Source organism: Pezoporus wallicus, unplaced genomic scaffold, assembly GCF_028554395.1.
Source record: "Pezoporus wallicus isolate ANWC-B61680 ecotype Strahan unplaced genomic scaffold, APGP_CSIRO_Pwel_v1 contig_3568, whole genome shotgun sequence".
Classification (NCBI taxonomy): Eukaryota; Metazoa; Chordata; class Aves; order Psittaciformes; family Psittacidae; genus Pezoporus; species Pezoporus wallicus.
In genome coordinates this window covers 262,882-283,082 of record NW_026637826.1, presented here as the reverse complement: position 1 = coordinate 283,082, position 20,201 = coordinate 262,882, and the positions used below count along the sequence as shown (strand labels likewise).

Below are 20,201 nucleotides of genomic sequence, written 5' to 3'. Positions count from 1 at the left end.
AAATGGTTCCAGTAGGGTTTCCAGGAGGAAGAAGTGTGCAGGGGGCAGAACAGTGTTGGCCTGCAGGGTGGCTGTGTAGTTATCATCAAACTAAACTTCCTTCTGCAGTGGGCCTGGGATGGTTGGGGTCCCCACAGACCACCCTGAGGCATGTTCTGGTTTGGGCTATGGAGTCCAAGTTCAAACTTGGCACTGAAATTGCTGACCTGGGGAGGGGGTGCTGGGGTGACCCCCTGCCCTGCTTGGGAATGGAGAGATGGGTGTGCTGATGTGACCTCTGTTCTTGCAATGTCAAGCTAGTGTATGAATTTCTATTGTTTTAATGAGACTGTAGGGGTGTTCTTGTTCTTTTCTGACTGCTTTGCGGGATTGGAACAGCCTGAAGAAGTGCTGAAGGTGAACAACCTCCCTTGACAGGGGGGATACTGATAGGGCTGAACCTGTCTGGGGTTCCTCAGCTTGGCGATGTGGGACTGGAGCTTCTCCCTCTCATCCCGTGGCTGAAGCAGGGCTGTTCACTGCAAGGAACGGACTTGGTGAGGCACCTCATGCTGTACAAATCCATCGTGTTTCCTGTTTTTAGCTGCTTCAGGCTGGAACCTGCAGTATGTGACTGCCTAAACCTATGCCTTTAGGGAATAAAATATAACACTATGTGCACTTGTTAACACAACTGCCTTCTGAGCATCTTCTTCCCTACTGCAGCTCAAGGTGAAGAGTTGAGTGTGGGGTGATGGATGTGCTGTGAAACCTTTGCTGCCAGCTCTTGGGGCACAGGCCCCTTCTTGACGGAAGGGCTGTGGTGGGGTGAAGCTGTGATAAAAGTGATGCCAGGCTCCAGGGCAGTGAATACAGCAACTACCCACAGCCCATCTGCTCTGTCTTCCCTGCATCAGTGGGGCTGGCTGCTGAAAAACAAACAGCCTGTTTGGCATGCTGAAAAACAGGGGTGGGGAAGACCCTAGAGGAGCACAAGGAGAGGATTCAGAGGGCTGGAAAACAAGCTTGGGGGACTTAAAGAGGGTGATAGGGGCCAAGCACTGTCTAGTTGAAGGTGGATGTTTTGAATCTCCTTGGTTTTTTTTAAAAAAAAAAAATACCCAAGCAAACACCCCAAATACCCCAAACCAGCCTTTTTTTTTTGTTTGTTTGTTTTTTATATATGTAATCATAATTTTTTTTTTCCTGTTCTGGACCTAGTGTCAGTCCTGATCTCCTTTCATCCTCCATGCTCCCACTTTCCATGTCCTTCCTATTTTTGGAAGTTTTTCCTGCTGTGTTTCTGCTCTGTTTTACTGCCTTATCCCTTCCTCCTGCCCAGACATGGAGCCTCTTTACTCTTTCTTGGGGATGATTTTGGCTGTTTCCCTCTATATTACACAGTTCACTGCCTACACAGGACAGCAGTGACCTCTGGGGTCCTTGTCTCCTGGGCTTGGAAGGGGCAGAGGTCCTATCTCCTGTGGCTGCACTGAAGCCCATGGAGCTGGAGGGGGCAGCTGCTCTCCCCCTTGCTGTGGCCACGAGTCCTGGGGGTCCTTCCTCTGCCCCCAGCCTGATCCTGGGAGTGGGAGGCTGCAGGGTCACAGCAAGGGACAAGTACCTGTGCCTGCTGAGCCCCTCCGTGTGGCCTCTGCGCTCTCTGAGCACATTAGGCAGCCTCTGACTTCATGTGGAGGAGGCACGTCTATTGGCTGAGTGCTGTGTGATGTCATGGGCATGGGTGTGCTGGTTGGCTCCTGGCTGTGACCTCCCTGCAGAAGCTGGGTGCTCAGTGGCTGAGCCTGGGCCTTAGGGGGAGCATGCAAGCCTATTGGTTGGGCCCTGTGACATCATAGAAGAACAATGATGACCATTAGGGGTGCTGGTTGGCTGCGGGCTCTATGACCTCACATCCAAGCCAGTGTGCTCACCCACTGGGCACTGTGTGACCTCACAAAAAGCTGTGTGCTCATTGCCTGGCTGGGAGTGACCTCCTATGACAGCCCATGACCTCATGAGGTGGCAGGGTGCCTATTGGCCAATAGAGTATGACGGCTCAGCGCTGCCTGTGACCTTACAGGGAGCAGGGCACTCATTGGCTGGCGGGGTGTGATGTTCTGGGGCAGCCATGACCTCATGGGTGGCAGTGTGACCTCTCAAGGGAGGGGAGTTCTCACTGGCTGACAGGACGTGACAACCGAGGGCAGCACATGACTTCACAGGGGAGGGGATGGCTCATTGGTTGGCAGCGTGTGACGTCCTGCAGCGGTCCGTGACCTCATGCGTGAGTGGGTACTCATTGGCTATCAGAGTGTAACCTCATGCGGGAGCAAGCATTCATTGGCCGCCGGGGTGTGACCTCACGGGAGGCTGCACGCTCGTTGGCTGTCACAGCGTGAGCTCGCGGGGCGCCGCCTGGCGGACGCGGGCAGTGCAGAGCGCCGATTGGTCGGTTGGGCTTGGCGGGGCGGGGCGCAAACCCGCGCGCCCGCCGCTGCCTCGCGCCGCCATTGGCTTTCCGGGCCCGCGGGGGGCACGTGCCGGCTCGGGGCGTGGGGGCGGGGCGGAGCGCTGCGATTGGCCGGGCGGGCGCGCGTGCCCGCGGCGCGGTAGCGGGCGGGCTGCGGGTAGGCGCATGCGCGGGGCGGCGGGGGCAGGCGGCGATGGCGGCGCGGGGCTGATGGCGGCGGAGGCGGCGCTGCGCTGAGGGAGCGGTCCCGCCCGGCCCGCCATGGGCAACGAGGCCAGCCTGGAGGGCGGCGGCGACGACGGGCAGATACCGCCCGGCGCCGCCGCCGCCGCTGCCACCGGGGCTCCGCCGCCGCCCGCCGCCGCCGCCGGCAAACCGCCTTCAGCACCGGGCGGCGGCGGACAGCTCCCGGGCAGCGCGACCGGGCCCAGGTGAGAGCGCGGAGCGCTGCGTGCGGGGGGCACAGCCGGGACTGGGAGCGTGGGGCAGAGCCGGGTGCCGGGCTCGGGGTGCGGGTGTGTGGGGTGCAGGCCGGGTGCGGGGGGTGGCCGGTGGCAGGTATGAGGGGTGCGTGCGGGCAGAGTGGGTGAGTGGGTGACAGGGTTGTGCAAGGGGCAGGAACCGATGAGAGAGCGGCGCCAGCTGCAGGGGTGCGGGCAGGCAGTGGGGTGGGTGGGCAGGGGCACCCACGGCGGGGCAGTGCTGGAGGGTGCAGCCCCAGGGGAGCTGGCAGCTTGGGGACGCGCATCGGTGCTGGGGTAAGGCAGGGATGCAGTTTGGGGCTGGGTGTGGGAGAGGGACAGCGTGTGCCCAGTGAAGAGCACAACGGTTTGGGGGGCAGGAGAAAGAGGGGTGCTGCCCGGCGGGCAGAGGTCCAGCAGTGAGGGCTGGGGAGACTGTCGCAGAAGTGGGGTTAGGAGGATGGAGGAACGTGGTTTGGGGTTGGGGAGCCTGGGCCGGGGGGTCTGGACAGGTGAGGAGTGGTGCCTGGTGGACCAACTGTGGCCACCCCAACCATGGCCACCCCAACCATGTACATCCCAAACGGAGCCGGCACCGAACAGGAAAGGTCCTTATGTAACAGGAGGGACGTGCGGCCCTGCCAGGAGCCTTTGGTGCGAAGCCTTGCAGGGAGCGGTGCTGAGCCACGCTCCCACTGTCAGGCAGCGCCAGCCGGCACCGAGATGCTTCGGAGGCGGGCGTGGGATTGGAGATGCTCCTTTAGGGAAAAAAAAAAAGAGTTTATCCTAAAATGCCATCCTATCTGGAGAAATAAATGCCAGGAGCAGAAAGTTGCACAGAGGGATGCGGGGGACCCGGCAGGCAGCTTGCCTACGCTGCGTGGCCAAGGTGGTGGCGTTTCGGGCTCTCCCATGCAGCGACGAGCACTGCTTGTATTGCCCCTTGTGTTACTTCAAGCGGGGAAAATTGCAAGCAGGAGCTGACCAGGAGGCTGCAGTTCTGCCTGGCGGAGCTTCCCTCTCGCTCCCAGCTGGCTGCAGTCAGTGCTTACATCCAGGCGGGATTCAGGGATCCCACAGGGCAGCTGAGCTGCGGGCAGGCTTCTCTGTGTAAAATCTGTTAGCTTTTGCACAAGAAGCATGGAAATATACCGGGAGTGGAATCGTGCCTGTTTTCCATCCTGGTTTTTCCAGCTCCCCCTTGCTAACTAATCACTGGTCCCTCAGCTTCGGACTCTGCCACTGAGAAGTTGTTCGTAGGCTGCTTGTAGTGATTTAAAATCAAAGACCTGAGGGGCTGTTCAGGCTGGTGCATGGAGATGAGCCGAGGGAGCCGTGCAGACCTGCTGTCTCTGTCTGGTTTTGACACTGCCTTGGGGCTCCCCTATTACTGCCTGGGGTCTATGTTCACTGTTGTACCAGGGCTGGGGATCCTGGGGTCTTGAAGGAGCTGCAGTCCTGCAGCACTGACCATCCTTGCTCCTCTCCTGCCAGAACACTGGCTGGGGTTTGCCAGCCATGCTCCAGCCCTCGCTGATGCTCCTGCTCCTCCTGGGGAGCTGCTGCCGGGAGCTGCCCTCCCTTGCAGTTAATTAATGCAATTAAAGAGGTGGGCCACTCGGGGCTCTGTATGCTGGCAGGGAATGCAGGCACGGAGCGGCAGTGGGATGGGGAAGATACTGATCTCTACCGGAGTGGGATGGGTGTGGGGGGCTGGGGTAACACTGAGAGGTTTTAACACAAGGTAACAAAAGTGGAAATAAAGGTAAAAGCAGGCCTGAAGAAGAAACTCATCTCTATGAGGCGCAGGAGTGGGCACGTAAGGCAGACCAGATGTTGTAGATGGTTTAGCAAAGCACGGCTCGTGCTGACCAAGCAGCGAGCGTGCGATGCACAGAGCACCGCTCCCGAAATCCCAAGTGACAAGGGAAAGGAAAGGGAATTCCTCCCAGTATCTGGGCATTTGTTTTTTTTTTTTTTGTCTGAATTAAGTAACCTAAATCTGTATGTAAGCCAATGAGGGGTGTAGTAGTGTTACTTTTCTGTGTGGTGTTTCACAACTTGCTTTGTGTTATACAGGGAATAGTCTGAATACCTGATAGGTGATACAGTGGATTTCGGGCTCTTGTGTTTAAATTCATAATAATTGTTTTCAAGAAACTGCACACACCGTGGAGAGACTTCAGAGAGTGGAAAACATCCTGTAAAGTAACATCTTCTCATGGGGTTGCGACATCTACTGCTATTTATAAGCTTTGATTTTCTGCCTGTGTGCTTTGGGTGAGGCACGGTGGAGCCAGGGGATGAAGGGAAGATGGGCACTGCACTCGGCTGAGTGCACGTGGTGCAGGGTTGCATCAGGCAAGGTGTTTTCGGTGCAGGTGAGGAGACCTTGCCCCTGCGCAAGGTGCTGCTAGAACCTCGCCTAGGGGCTTATGCCCAGCCTTAGCACTCGGGCAAGGTGATGCTGAGGAAGGACAGAAGGAAGGACTGCTGTTAGTCTGCCTGCACAGACTTTCTGTTGTCTGAAAGGAGATGAAAGATGGAGCTTTGCTAACCCATAGCATCAAAGGAACACGATGCATTTGGACTGAAAACTTTCCAGCTGCTTGCCAGGACTGAGCCCTTTCCAGGACTGGTCTGCTTCTCCAAAGAGGCCCCCTGAGCAGAAGGGACAAGATCATTTGACAGTGCAGCTTGATGGACTGATGAAGAGGGGTTGCGTGACAGAGTGGGGATGATACCAAGCTCAGAAACATAGCTTGGGGCACAGAGCTTTAGGTGGCTGGTTTTCCTGGTGTCCTGAGGAGAGACTCTGTTGCTGCTTGTGATCGTATTTGTCTGTGCCTGATTTATGACCAGTTCATTCAGGTTCTCGGTCTGTCTGCTGCTCCGCTGTAGAGCTCGTAAAAGACTTGGTTTTGATGCCTGCATGCATGAGCTAAGGCTGAAGGATGGGCGAGGGGAAGAGGGTCAGTCTCCTGGGAAGCATTGAGGACCTTCCATAAATACACGGCCTGCCAGTGGGAGCAGCGGCGCTTTCAGCATCAGTGTTTCTCTGGAGCTGGGAGATGCATATGGCAAACAGCCAGGCTGGCTGCTGGGATTCAAGGTTGGGAGGGAGCTTTCTCCCATGGCATGCCAGCACAAACCACCAAGACCATTGCTATCCGTCACAGAGAAACCACTTTACTGAATGCCCCAGAATTCCTCAGGCTTCAAGGTAGGCTTCCTGTGAGTTGAAGGTCTTGAAGTGGTTAAGAAGAGAAGTTCCCAGTGCTAAGTGACAGCATCTCCTGTGTGTGCCGTGAGTGCTCCCCAAAGCTTTGCTTGGCTTGGAACCACAAGTCAAGAGTTGATCCTGTTTATCCTGCTATATACATTTAGCATCGGTCTGTTTGAGGTGGTGGAGCTTGAAGTGAAAGATCAGGTGATAGGAAAGAGTGTAGTAGAAACAGGACTGAAAGCAGCAGCCCCCAGTTAGAGAAAGTAGCTTATCTTTGGAGGAAACGTTAGCGCAGCTCAAATGCTCAGCTCTGCCCTTCTGGTAGCTCACTTGTGTTTGCTGGTACAGGCTTGTTTTCTTGCCATAAATCCCATAGCAATAGTAGGGAATGAGTATATACAGAAAAGTAATTAAAAAAAAATCAAGTTTGCCCATTTCTCTTTCAATGGGCACTTTCCACAAGCTTGCAGAGATGAGCAGGCGATGACCATTTTCATATGACTGCGCTAGGAATGAAAGAAGGCTGTGTGATGGCAAACCAGGCTGTGGACAGGGCTTGCACTGCTCTGGAGAGCCAGCTTCGTGTTTTGTGTCCATGCTGCAGAGAGCCTGAGCCCTAAGCAGGACGGAGCAGGGTTGTTACCATCAGAGGCATTTCTGGAAACCTTTTCCTCAGATATTAAAATAGGTTTTTCCCAGCCTTTTGCTAAACTGTGGACTGGCATTCTTTAAAAGCCTGCCACTCACCCGTGCTTAGTATTTGTTTAGTACAAGGTGTCCCTTGTGTGCAAGGTGTCCTGTTAGAACTGCGTGAGCTTTAAGGTCCCTTCCAACCCAAACCAGTCTGTGACTCTGTCTGCTACAAGATGTTTGGGGGGTCAGGAGGAAGCTGAGGCTGGGTTTAAGTGAGGAAGGAAAGAGCAGATGAGCAATGCTTTAAGCTCACGGAACTTGTGCGAGCTGGATAAAAGGTAAAAGGAAGAGTACAAAATGGCATAGTTGACGGATTGAGTCAAAATATTTGCTGTGTTAAATATCCCAGTGGGCTTCAGTTCATCTTCCTCTGCCGTGATGGGCAGGCAGTGTCAGCTACGACACATCTTCCCTTTAGCAAGCGGTGCTTTGCATACTTCTGATGATGGCTCTGACAGCAGCTGCTAGGCCACTGAATTTAGATGGCACAGTTCTGGGTGCTTAAGTAACTCCAAAACCTCTTCTGTGAGCACGCTCATCAATATTCAGAATGTTTGGCATCAAACATTAATGCCTTTATTTCCAAAACAAGCACACAGATTTGCAATCGCTTCACAGGTTGGGGTTTCTCACTGCTGAAACCAGCCTGGATGTCATGCTGAAGACATGCCTCTACCCTTTGCTTTTGCTGTGGGAGGGGCTCCTGGATGCACATACAGCATCCGCTTAGGAAGAAAGACGTGGAATAGTTTGGATGGGTTGATTTAGTTCGCTCTGTTGGCTTGTGCTGGCTGAAAGTTGGAGGACTCTTTGGCTCCTCCTTGCATGGTTTCTGCTGCTTTCTGTGTGCCCAAATCCCAAGTGCTGCTGGTCAGCCTCTTCTGCTGGCGCTCAGGAGCAGTGCCACAGCTCGAGTGACTGTAGCTGCTGGTGGATCCCTCACACCATGGGTTGTGTCGGGCAGCACTGTGGGCTGGCGTCCTCTGGCATGCCTGAATAAAACTTTCTTTCCTCTGCTGTGAATTGAGCACTTAGTTGTTGCTTCCCGTCGGGTTTCCAATTCAGTGCAAACAGGTATTCAGTGTTGTGGCATATTCCTGCTGTTCATACGGGTTTGGGGAATACACGATGTGCATCTCAACAGCTACCTGCTAGGAAAACACAGCCGCAAACCCTGCCTCTCTGTGCAGCCTCCTCCCCTGTTGCCCTGGCTGGGGCTGGCACTGTCTTACCTTCAGCCAAGGGTGGTTTTCTAGTAATCCTTTTGCAACATCAGACTCATTTCCTCACGTACAAGATGCACCTTAGGAAGGATGTGACAGGCAGTCAGGCTGCAGACAGCATTTCCTGACAGCAGGGAGCTCGGTGGGGTGAAATGGCCTCCATGGCAAAGGCGTTCTGGCTTTTCACTGAATGTGGGAATAAGATGATCACGTTGTCTTTGCTAATGAGTGCTGCTGCTCCCAGATGCTGCTTGGATTTTGAGTGGCAGCACATGCCGATGGTCATCCCGGTCCCACACGTTGTAAACTGTTGTGAGCATTGCACGTATTTTCTTCAGATTGAGATTGTCGCTGTTGAGCCATTGCTGTGATTCCAAACGTCTGCTTGAGTGACAGATTTGTTATTTTTTGCATCAATCCATGGACACGACTATTCTGATGAACAGGGTTTTTGTCTTTTTTAGTGCCTGGAGGTGCCGAGCTTTGGTGTGACCCCAAAGTGCTGCTGTGCAGCCTGTCAGTCATCACTGGGCATGCCGTACTGCTTTTCATATCACTGACACTTGAAAAGGTTTCATAAATACAGGGGGCTGGCTCCTTGCTCAGAAAACCCAGCACCTCCAACAAGCTGTTCAGGAGCCTACAGGAGACAGCAGTATCCTTGTGTCCTATTAACGCTGGCCTGTGCTTTACTCCAGGGCTGGAAGATGTGTTCCTAGGGGATTCCTCACCCGTGCTCTGCTCATATTTCATGTCAAAGATGATCAAAGATGGTGATGGTGTCTCACTGACTGTTGCCTCTTTATAGCTTACTAGTGTGTGTTTGATATTGAAGATCAACCCTGGCCTGTTAACAGACTGGAGACAGCGGTGGGGCAGGAGACATCATCCACCAGGCAAGAAAAGTCTGAATGTGATCTTTATTTTGTTTTCTCTTTTCTTTTTTTCCAAGTGTTATAGTTTGGCTTGAGATGAGAAGTGTCAGTATACCATCCAACCTGACCTCTGGCACTGGGTGGTAAAGATCATTCCAATGGCTAACAAAGGCAAAAGAAAGTCCAGAGTTTACAGGTCCAAGCTAGCCAAATATCAATGAAATTTGTGTAAACAGTGAACATAAGTAGGTGTAGAAGCAGTGTACTAGAGGGTGTTATGGGATATATGATCACAGAAGGCTTAAATAAAAGCTTCGCTTCCTAAAATGCACAGTCTTCCTCAGCTGCAAATGACAGTTTCTCCTATGGACAGCAGATTAGCTGGCTTTATTCCCCCTGGAGATGTGATTAAATAATATGGTGCGTTCTCTTTTGTCAAAAATGATTTAGTTGTGTTTCTAGGTCAGTGTCCATAGAAGAAAATTGTATATATATTTAATGTGGTGAAGTGTATTAGGCATCTTCTAAGAAGAGCTACAACATCAGACCTCTCCTCTGCCTGTCCTCAGTGCCTCCTGCAGCAGCAGTCCTTCTTGAAAGCCTATTGCTCACAGGTCACCTCAGCAGACTGTCCTTGTCCTCCTCTTGCTTCCTGATATTGGGAAGAGCCTTTTTTTAATACGTTTCCCCTAGAGCAACCGAGATTAACATCTTCACTTGGAGACTGTTAGTGCTTGCTGGTGATGGGCCCAGTTGTCCAAGAGCCAAAGGACCTTAACAGTCACTTAACATAACTGTAAGGTTCTGGTGGACAAATGGTGGCTGAGGTGTTCACCTGTTTCTGGTTCTGTAGCCAGATGATGGGACATCTTGCATGGCTGGGATGCAGAGGGGTTGGTCCTTAGCATGTTGGTCAGGACTCGAAGCTGAGCCTTTGGAGATGATGTGGTAATCCTACCCTTTTCCACTATGGCCCTATCCTTTCTGTTCACAGCAGTGGGTGATAAAGGAGGCATGGAGGGGATATCATATGGACACCAAGCTTCCTCACTGTGTCACAGTTATGTGGTGATTTCCTGAGCTGTAGCTAGCACTGCACCACAGGTTCCTCTGAGCCATGAGAAGCTCTTTCTGTCCTCCTGGAAGACTGCTGAGGTCATTCCTGTGTTTCTCAGTGTTTTTTCATTCTTTGTTGGCAGGCTTCAGTGCTGTGCTGTGACTTCTATCTGGGATGTCCTGCAGCTTCTGAACCCCCATAGGAGGTGCAGGCTGCCTTCTCCTGCCTGTGACTTGCTGCCCAACACACCTACAGTCATCTGAACCTCTGTGCCTGAGCATGCTTAGCTGCTCCTCACGAGAAGAGCATCTCCTGCCCTCCTTTCAGATGGTTTCCCCACTCTTTGAAAGCTATAACACAACCTAGAGCAAGCAGATGCTGCATGGAAAATGCATCCCTGCTGCTTGAGAAATGTTGCTGAATTTGGAGGGTTTTGAGCAGGTATGACTAACCATTCGTCACTTGGCTCCAGGACCTGCCAGGGACCACAGTCTTTTAGACATGACAAAGCAGTTTCCCACACTGAATAGCTTTCAGATGAGGATTTGAGAGCTTCACTGAAGGCAGCAGAAGAAAAATCACTGTGGACCAAAGCATTGCTCAGTGCAGATGTGATGAAATCCAGTGTTTCGGCTGGTGTGTTTGAGGTCGACGTTCCCTCCTCCATTTGGCCCAGGGTGCCGAAGGCACAGCAATCTGTGTAGGTATTAGAGAGTAGGGAGACTTTCAGAGGCCAGATATCAATCACTGAGGAGCTTTGAACCTTCCTTATCTAATTTTTCTTGCCTGCCACTGGTTGCTTTTCAGCCTGTTTTGAGTGTTTCCTAGCAATGGGGGCTCACAGGCTTCTCCAGCTGCTGAGAGGGACATGAGGCTGACACTGAGCTCAGAGCCTGGCTCTAGTGGACATCCCTTCACAGGACCGGTGCTCTCATGAGGATCATAGTGTCATGAATGTAGGGATTTATGGGGGAATTTGTCTTTATTTATGGCTTTTGAGCTCTGTTAGGAGAACTTGGAGTATGTGACCTCTTCTGACATGGTCTCAGGGCGCTTCTTCTCAGGGTGCTTTCTCCTTGGAAGTTGTCCATGGGCCTGAAGTCAATGTTAGATGCATTGTCTCCAGCTATTAAATGGATTCAGAGGGGTTCTGCCCCTCTTGCCAGCTTGTGTGAGACCCAACTGGGTCTGCAATGGGCTCTTCGGTATAAGGAGTCTGTGGGTAGCTTGTGTCCTCCTTCATCAGTCTAGACATGAGGAGTATGAAGAGATTTTGCCATATTAGTGTCTGCAAAAGGATGGAATTGTGCGTGGGAATTACTTTCCGAGATTGACATGTTGTAGCTGTTAACCAGGGTGGGGGATTTTTTAACCAGAAAAAACAGATTGCAGCCTGGGAGAAACAGTGTGGGTTTTTTTTTTTCTCCCTTCTCCTAAAGAAAACATTTCAGTTACCGATATGTGAAGTTATGAGTTATAAAATAGGAATAGTTGAAATTTGGAAATGTGGAAGATCTTCAGGGACTTGGTAATTTGCCTTCCTCTTGTGAAAAAATCCAAGCAGCTGATAATACAAAGCTTATGAAAGGCTTGGGGGAAATGGCGTGCTGAACTAGATCGTTTTCCACGTTGAGTCTGAACTGTACTTTTTCCTTTGATGAAACATGAAATTACTTTTAATTTATTTTGTTCCAATCCTCGTTACATAAACTATTATTTGATTGTGCAGCTGGACTGAAAAACTGTAGGAGGTCTCACATTTAGGATTTTGCTGCCTCTTTCTCATTAAGCCTACAGACTGATTTCTTTAAATGCACCTATTAATCTTCTTAGGGAGACAAATTGTTATTTGGTTGAGTTTTTTTCTGTCTTTTTCTGTGTTTTTTTTTCCCTTTTAAACACTAAACTCCCAGTTAACTGCCAGAGTAAACACTGATGGTTTGAAGCCTTTCCAGGTATGTCTGCACTGCAGCTGGGCAATGCTGGGTTTGATCTAGTTAGCTTAAGCCCCCGAGGTGGTCAGAGCCTGAGCCATTCTCATTGCAATAACCGCCAAGCCTGCAGGATGGGGTAATGCATTTCTTTTTTCCATTTTAATTCTGCAGTCTGCTGTTCCAGTAGCTTCTCTACAGTAACTTTTGTTGTGTTGTTGCTGTCAAGTTCGGGACTTGCAGGGCTCCAAGTTTGGGACCCATTAATGTAGCTCCTGTAGGACCAGCAGTAGCATGCAGTGAACCATTAATGGGTAATGGGTTTAAACTTAAACAGGGGAAGTTCAGGCTAGATAATAAGGAAGTTGTTCTTCCTTGTGAGGGTGCTGAGGCACTGGCACAGGGTGCCCAGAGAAGCTGTGGCTGCCCCATCCCTGGCAGTGTTCAAGGGCAGGTTGGACACAGGGGCTTGGAGCAAGCTGCTCTAGTGGAAGCTGTCCCTGCCTGTGGCATGGGGTTGGAACTGGATGAGCTTTAAGGTCTTTTCCAACCCAAACCACTCTGTGATTGTATGATAACCATGTGTTGTTATTAAAGTGCACAGATCTGTCCTGTATTTCTTCTGTAGTGCATCAGCTTTGTTGTTTTCTGCCCATGGATGGTAAGCCACCAGATTTTGGGTTTCTTGTTACCCATTTATAGCAAGGTTTCTCGACGGAGCAGGCAGGTGTTGGTAGCTATCCTTCAGACCACTGGCCTTGTGGACCCTCTCTGCTCTCCCCTGCTGGGAATGGCTCTTAGGAGGGTGGGGAAACTGCTGCTCAGGCTGCTCCCAAAACACATCCGTGGGCTGCGTCTGCTCCGATATGAAGCTGCGAGATGTCTGCAGCAGATAGTGCTGGAGCACATTGTGTCAGGGCCCAGCAGCACTGGTAAATGCTGCTGCAGCTTTCCGTTGGTACTCCCAATGCTGGCTTATGTGAGGAGGCAATGCTGGGTGCTGCATGGAAACCAGCCCATGCTGCTCAGCATCTACCCTGACTGTCCCTTTGGATTTAGGGATGCTCTGGAAGCCCAAGGAGTGGAAATTTCCAAGCCTCCTCCTTTCCCCCCACCATCTGCAAGTTGTTGTGGATGTTTTGCTAGGAAATCTGTAGTTGGGGAGCACGCAAGATAAAGAGGTTGCTTCCGTGTATGCAGGGTGGAGATCTGAGTCTGCTCATCCTGTGAGTGCACCTGCAGCCTGCCCTTCTCCCTCTGGAGGTTAGGTGGTGGTGAGATCCTACCACCAAGGGCTCTGCAGCAGAGGGGGCACATGGTCCTTTCCTGTCCTTTGAACCTTTCATGGGAGTGATTTTCAGAGCATGTAAAGCCCGTTTACCACTTTATTAGACCAGGTTTGGACTGGTTACGCCACAGTCATGACAGAACATCAGTGCAAGCTTGTTTGCGTGGAGAAGATGGTCCATACTACGTTATATGCCATTGATTACCTTAATCTGACAAAAATAAGGCATCCAGAAACATCATTTGGGGAGAAAACTCTGAAGAAGTATCTCCTTGAGTGCCATTTCTGTACTGTATTTTACCTGTCTTTCTCATCTTGAAGTATTTCCCAGCTGCACTGGTTAATGAATTAGGATGTGATTCCTGTCGTCTGTACGGTTCAGTTTCATCCAACCCATTTTGGTAATTACCAACTTAATTTTGATTTATTATTACTTAAATACACATTCCCAAACGCTCTGAGTTAACAAGTTATCATGCCTTTCTTTTCCTTTGAAATGTGCAAACAAAATCAACTAGCTGCTTTGGGCACTAATAAAATACCTTCTACTTGTCAATATATCTCAAATCTAGTTCACTTATCAAGTAAACTTCTCAGCCTTAAATTTTACCTGCCTCCATTTCTGCCAAGTTCAGCCATTTGATGGGACCAGGAGGACAGATACATCAAACATTTCGATGTGTCAGTCTCTTTGGGGACAAATGTTCTGGTCTGAGGTATGTGCAGCAGGGAAATACATGCAGGGACAAGGAGCCTCAAAGAACTGCAGACGCTGGAGAAGTGTTTTCCTTTGATCCTATAAAGAATTTGGCAGGGGAATTTCAGGCTCTTGTATTTCAAAAGTACATTTAAATTGAACAGCTTGAAATATTGACGTTGATGGTGTCTCTGACAGCATTGGTAATGTATTATTCTTTGGGTTTGCTTTATCTTTCCTGTTGTGAAGACCTGGTTTACACACAAAAATGTAATTAATTCCAAGTTTAGTTTGCCATTTGCATTTGAGCTTCCAATTCAAATAGCTGAGAACCAGAAAGTGCAAACCTAAGGCACACAAACAACTGGATTGACCCTGTCCTGCACAAGGCAGTTGGCTGGCAGCCCCATGGCAGTGTCTCCAGCAGGCTCTTCCAACCATGGTCCTTGTCTTCAGTAACAGACATTGTTGGACCACGTTTGCTGATGCAGAGAACATTTGGGATGGAGAAACTTCTGCAGCCGAGAAGTGTTTCTGGCAAACACTACCTGATGTGATGTTTTCATTGAATGGTATCTGGCCGTGTTGGAGATGAAGCTCTCCTCCTTGTGGGAAAGCGTGGGCTCCTCAGTATTACTGTGTGCTCCTCTAAGTGCACGGTACTTGGAGCAATTTGGGGAGGACATGAGTTGATCACTGTTTCCTCCATCCTTGCCCAAATGATCTTCTCTTGATTCTTCTTCCACAGCTTAGGTGTCAGCTCTCCTGGTAACCTGAGGCAACAACCAAAAAACCCCAAACTTTAGGACCTAAATGGCCTGGGGAAGAGCTAGAGGGACCAAGATGCTGTGAGGTGCAAAGACGCAATTGCAGGATGGGTAAAAATGCTACAATTTTCCACAGACACACACAGAAAACCCCATTCTCTCTCGTGTTTCATTTGCCCAGGCTCAAACAAATAGGGGTACAAAGTCAGGATTTTTCTGTTGCTGCTTGCTGCAGTCACAGGAGCTGTTTGTCTCTCTGCAGTATGGTAGCCTGATTTCCTCTCCTGGAAATTGCTTTTTTAACTGGGTTTTTCTTTCCTTTTTCTAAAAATACAAGCTGGTTTCTTTCTGGTCTGTCATTACCCTCTCTTTTTTAACAGCACTTCTCTTTCACATGGATCTTCCTGTTTTTTCTGCCTGGAATGAGTGTTGCTCCTCGTTCCGGGCTGGGTTCGATTGACTCAAACTGTCACAGAGATGGGTAATGATACATATTTTTTTTACATCAGCTTTTAATTTTGGAACATGGGTGGAACTCATCCAAAAAAAAGAAGACCCTGCAGTCCTCTTAATGGTTGAATGCCAACTTCTTGCTGCTGGAGGCAGAAGCGTGGTGGTGTGGACAGGACCATGAATGCTGTCCTGGTCGGACCAGACCCTGGGATTGATCCCCTTTTATTTAGCCACTAGCAGCACCTCGGAGCATGTACCACAGCAGGCCAACAGCCAGAGAAATCCCTCCAGCTCCTGCACTGAATCAAGCCTGAAGCTGCAAAATCAGACCTTTGTGCCACTCTCCAGGGGGTGGAAAAAGCCAGAAGCGAGTCAAGGGAATGAGCTGCCTCTGCTCTTCATTTTGAATTGCTTTCCAGAATGCATTTTTCCCAAAATAACTTCATTGTGTGATTTTTCTTTTTTGGTAGATCGTTCTGTATTTGATGATGAACATAAATTGACATTTTCTGAGAACTGTCCAAAATGGCTTGAAGAACTCTTTGCAGAGAGGCAGTATCTCATTTAGAGCCCATCGCTACACGTGCCTGTGGTTCTCTTATCTTCTGCGCGTTACGCTGCATTTCTTGACCTTGGATTTCACCTGCCGTGGTGTTCTGAGACACCCATTGCAGGAGAGCCTTCTAAAGCTCCTCGCATTCAGTTTTAGCTTTGAATACTCTGAATGAATTTGTGTGGCTCAGCAAACTTGTCCCTTCATTATTCCCCTCCTTCCCGGGCCTTTTATGAATATATCCCATTTATCCTACAGCAGGCTCCTGCAGCTCTGCTTGTGGAAACCTGATCATCTACCTCTATCCTTGGCATCCGATACTGTGACCGGTTATCGGTCCACAAGAAGGTTTCCCCTTATGTCACCATCTTTTACTTCTTGTTTTTCCTTCCTTCTTTCTTTCTAGATCTTCAGTCTAACATTTCTCCTACTTAGATGATTTTTCAGACTAATCCTGTATATGAAATGTTCTGGTGTGGGAACCTTCATGAATGTCCTCTTAGTGAACAGCATGGCAAAGGTTGGATTTATCTTTTCTTTTACAGTCCAGCATTCCTCAAATATTTCTGTTGTATTTCAATCTTCATTCAGTTTTCCAGATTCTGTGGGAGATTCCCAATTTCTAAAGTTTTAGATTTTTAATCTTTTTTCTCTTGCCCAATTTACGAGCTGTTCATGGAATCCCAGACTAGTTTGGCTTGGAAAGGACCTTAAAACTCATCCAGTTCCAACCCCTGCCACGGGCAGGGACACCTTCCACTAGAGCAGCTTGCTCCAAGCCCCTGTGTCCAACCTGGCCTTGAACACTGCCAGGGATGGGGCAGCCACAGCTTCTCTGGGCACCCTGTGCCAGCGCCTCAGCACCCTCACAGGGAAGAGCTTCTGCCTAAGAGCTCATCTCAGTCTCCCTCTGTCAGGTTAAAGCCATTCCCCCTTGTCCCATCCCTACAAGCCCTTGTCAAAAGTCACTTTCCAGCTTTCTTGTCAGCCCCTTTAGATGCTGGGGAATAAAAATCCTTAAGGGATATATTTTTTGTATGCTTGAATTTTTAATTTTATTTGCCAGAATTCTGGAGATTTTGTTTTGCCTTTTTTTATCTAAATACAATTTTTACTTTTTGAAGGATTTCCTTTTACTCCTGTAGCCTTATTTGCTCCACTCCTTAATTATATTGCCTTATTATGGCCTTGTTTTAAACCCTTTCTTGATAGTGCAGGTTTTACTTGAGGCCCTAATATGCTATAACCGGTCCCATTCTTAACCTTCTACCTGCTGCTTTTAATTTCTTTTTAACAAACTTTCTCACTTCCTCTGGTCTCCTCCCCTTATTGTATCTGAATAAATAGATTGAAACTGAGTTTTATGGTTTCTGTCCTCAATTTTGGCATCTGTGAGGAGGTGCTGTGCATGTCGCACAGCAAGGCAAGAGCAGGTAGCTTTAGCCTGCATTGCTTTAGGGAACAGTTAACAACCTCCCCCAAAAATTGTGTTGCTGCCAACTAAAATCAGAGAGGCTCTTGAGGAGGGGGGGGTATAATCATAGATTTACAAGATAAGCTGTCATGATCATGTGCCATAAAAATTGCTTAGCTTCATGCTGTGGTTTATCTTTTGGCTTTGCTGTCATTTCATAACTACAGTGCAGGAATTCATGCTGTCAGCTGCACCGGGAGAAAGGTCTTTAGTTGAACGTGACTGTGGCAATTGGCTCTTTTACTGTCAGTTGCTAGAGCTCAGCTATAAGATGTAAGTGGATGGAGGCAGAGGGGAGGGTTGCCCCTTGGCTGGGGTACTTTACTTGTCCTTTCTGGCACCCACAGTATTTTCAAGATTGTCATGACCTTTTATTAATTATACAACTTTTTACATGCATAATGGGTTTTGTAGAGCACCTTCCATATGAAGACAGGCTTTTTCAGATGAGAAAATTGGGGCTGTTCAGCCTGGAGAAGAAAAGCTGCATGGAGACCTCAGAGTAGCTTCCAGTATCTGAAGGGGACCTACAAGGATGCTGGAGAGGGACTCTTTATCAGGGCCTGTAGTGATAGGATAGGGGGTGATGGGTTTAAACTGAAACAGGGTCAGTTCAGGTTAGATATAAGGAAGAAGTTCTTTAATGTGAGGGTAGTGAGGCACTGGACAAGTTGTCCAAGGAAGTGATAAATTCTTCATCCCTGGCAGTGTTCAAGGCCGGGTTGGACAGGGCTTGGAGCAACCTGGTCTAATGGAAGGTGTCCCTGCCCATGGCAGGGGGTTTGAACTAGGTGATCTTAAGGTCCTTTCTAACCCAAACTATTCTATGATTCTATGACTTGCTCACATTCTATGATTCTATGACTGTGAAGGATACAGAGGCCACACATTAATAGCTAGGTGGAAATCAGATTGAAGAGACAGCTCCAGCCTGCACCTCACTGTCCTCCTGGGGACATATATCTCCATTTCAGCTGTCCTTGCTCTGCAAGCTCCCTGGTGTTGGTTGCAGGGTTGTGTCTCTGTGGCAGGGCTCTTAATCGTTCCTTGCAGACCTTCCAAGTCCTGGTGTAAAGAGGAGAGGAGCTGTGCAGGCAGCAGCCTACTTTGCAGTCCAGCAGCCTACTTTGCAGTCCAGCCTGCAGCATCCCTTGAGCATGGCCACCCCCAGCTCTCACCCGAGTTAATGTGGAGTTTGGAATGCTTGACAAGGAGGGACTTGATGAGTCCTGCAGTCAGGCAGGTGTGCTGAGCATCCTCTCCTGTGGCAGTATTCTTGGAGCCAGCTGCTGGCGTGCCTGCTGCCTCCTCTCCTTCCAGCTCTCCCCAAGGCCTCCAAGGCTGATCTTCACCTGCACTGATGGTCCAAAGCTCACCTACCGACTGCACCCATTCACTGGCAGAGCTGCCATTCCTCCTTGATTTATATCTTCTAGGTACTTTGTAAGTACCCAGATAGGTGCAGATGCTGGATCAGAAATCCTGTCGCCCTTTCTACTGGCTCCACATTCACCCCAGGGACAGTGTTCCTGCAGGTACAGTGGAGCCAGGGCTCCTGCCTTGCATCTGCACCCTCCTGGCTCTCAGTAGTTAGCTGTTAATTGTGTCATGATCTAGAAGTGGCTTCTACTTTGTCTCTGGAAGATATATAGGTAGTTTTGTGCTATGACAGAGGAAACAGATTTTCTGTGACACCGAGGCAGAATAGATACTGGACATCCCCGGGAGATTTTAATGCTTTGAAGCTCAAGATTGTAAATGTTCTCAGCAACAGTTATACCACTTGAAAAGGAGACCGAATCTTCCAACCTTCAGTGTGCCTGCTCCTGTAAAGCTATCTGAGAAGAAATCTCTTTGATATATATTGGACTGAGATCATTGCCTGCGGGCTCTTCTGTCATGCCAGTTGCTGGTGGCTCTGAGGGGCTTGGCAAAGATCCTGACAGTGGTGTCTGCCCATCTCAGGTATAGGCAGCTGAAAGAGCAGCTCCCCAGAGCAGCGTGTGGTGGTCTGCAGGTCAGTCAGTGACTTTCTGGCTTGCGAGGGCTCTTGAGAGATAAGCAAAAGTCTCCTGACTCCAGTTCAGGTCTTGGGGTTCATGGAGGCTGCTCTGGACTCTCTAGGGATCATGGTCTGCTAGTAGTTGTCAGACCTTGGGGTTCTCTGGAGAGAGGTTTGGGGATGCTGGGCTGGTGGATGCAAGCAGCCTGTCTGTGCTCTACTTTTGTGTTGTTGCAAAGCGTCCTAGGGGAAATTGCTCTTAGCTCAACCAGGGCCAAGGGAGCTGCAAATTAAGTATTTACTTGCGTATAGCAAAAGTAGCCTAGGGTGGAGTAGAGTGGAATGGAATGAAAGGTAACGAAATGGAACGTAACGGAAGGTAATGCAACGGAACAGAAAAGAACAGGGGCTGCAGTGATCATCTAGTCCAACTGCAACGGATAATGATTCCCAAACACTTACAAAAGGCATTGTGTGGGGATGAAAATAAGGAAGTAAGTGTTTAGTTAGAGCTTAAATCAGTCATAAGCCTCTTTTTCAGTACATGGATTCATCTAATGAGACAGCAGATGCTTCTTACCAACCGTGCTTCATACAGCAGGGTGAGTGACAGTGATGTGTTAGCATGTTGCTGATTCTCGGTTGAACTAGACATGGTGCTAATAAGGTGGAGAATAACTGGTTTGTGGTGGAGGCTTTTCCTAATCTTGCCTTTCCAAGTCATGCATCTATAATGTGGATGTAAATTGGAAAACTTTGGGTTCTTGTTGCCTTGCCATGGGTTGCATAATCATCTGTGTTTTAAACTAAGGGAAAAGCTGGCATCAGCACTAAGAGTGTTATCTTCTGCAAAACCAGGGGCCAGAAGAGGATGATGGCACTCTGTGCATCACAGAGTTGCTTGCCCCATGGCAGCATCGTGCTGGGACATGGTTTCTCTGGCAGGATCATTAGTCTGGTGTGTTAAGTGCAAGTGGCTGCTGCCACCGCCTGCCTGACAGCCCTTTCTTGAACCCCAGCCCCAGTGGGGTTTAACAGGGAGGCAGAGG

At 49.6% G+C, this 20,201-nt stretch overlaps 1 protein-coding gene across 1 annotated transcript in view; it reads left to right on the top strand.

Moving 5' to 3' along the window:
• Window positions 1-2,698: 2,698 nt before the first annotated feature.
• Window positions 2,699-20,201, top strand: part of BSN (bassoon presynaptic cytomatrix protein) — a 95,350-nt gene continuing 77,847 nt past the window's right edge. The window contains exon 1 of the mRNA XM_057407670.1: window positions 2,699-2,883. Coding sequence (XP_057263653.1) covers window positions 2,714-2,883 — 170 coding nt within the window. The 5' untranslated portion in view covers window positions 2,699-2,713. The remainder of the gene's footprint in view (window positions 2,884-20,201) is intronic.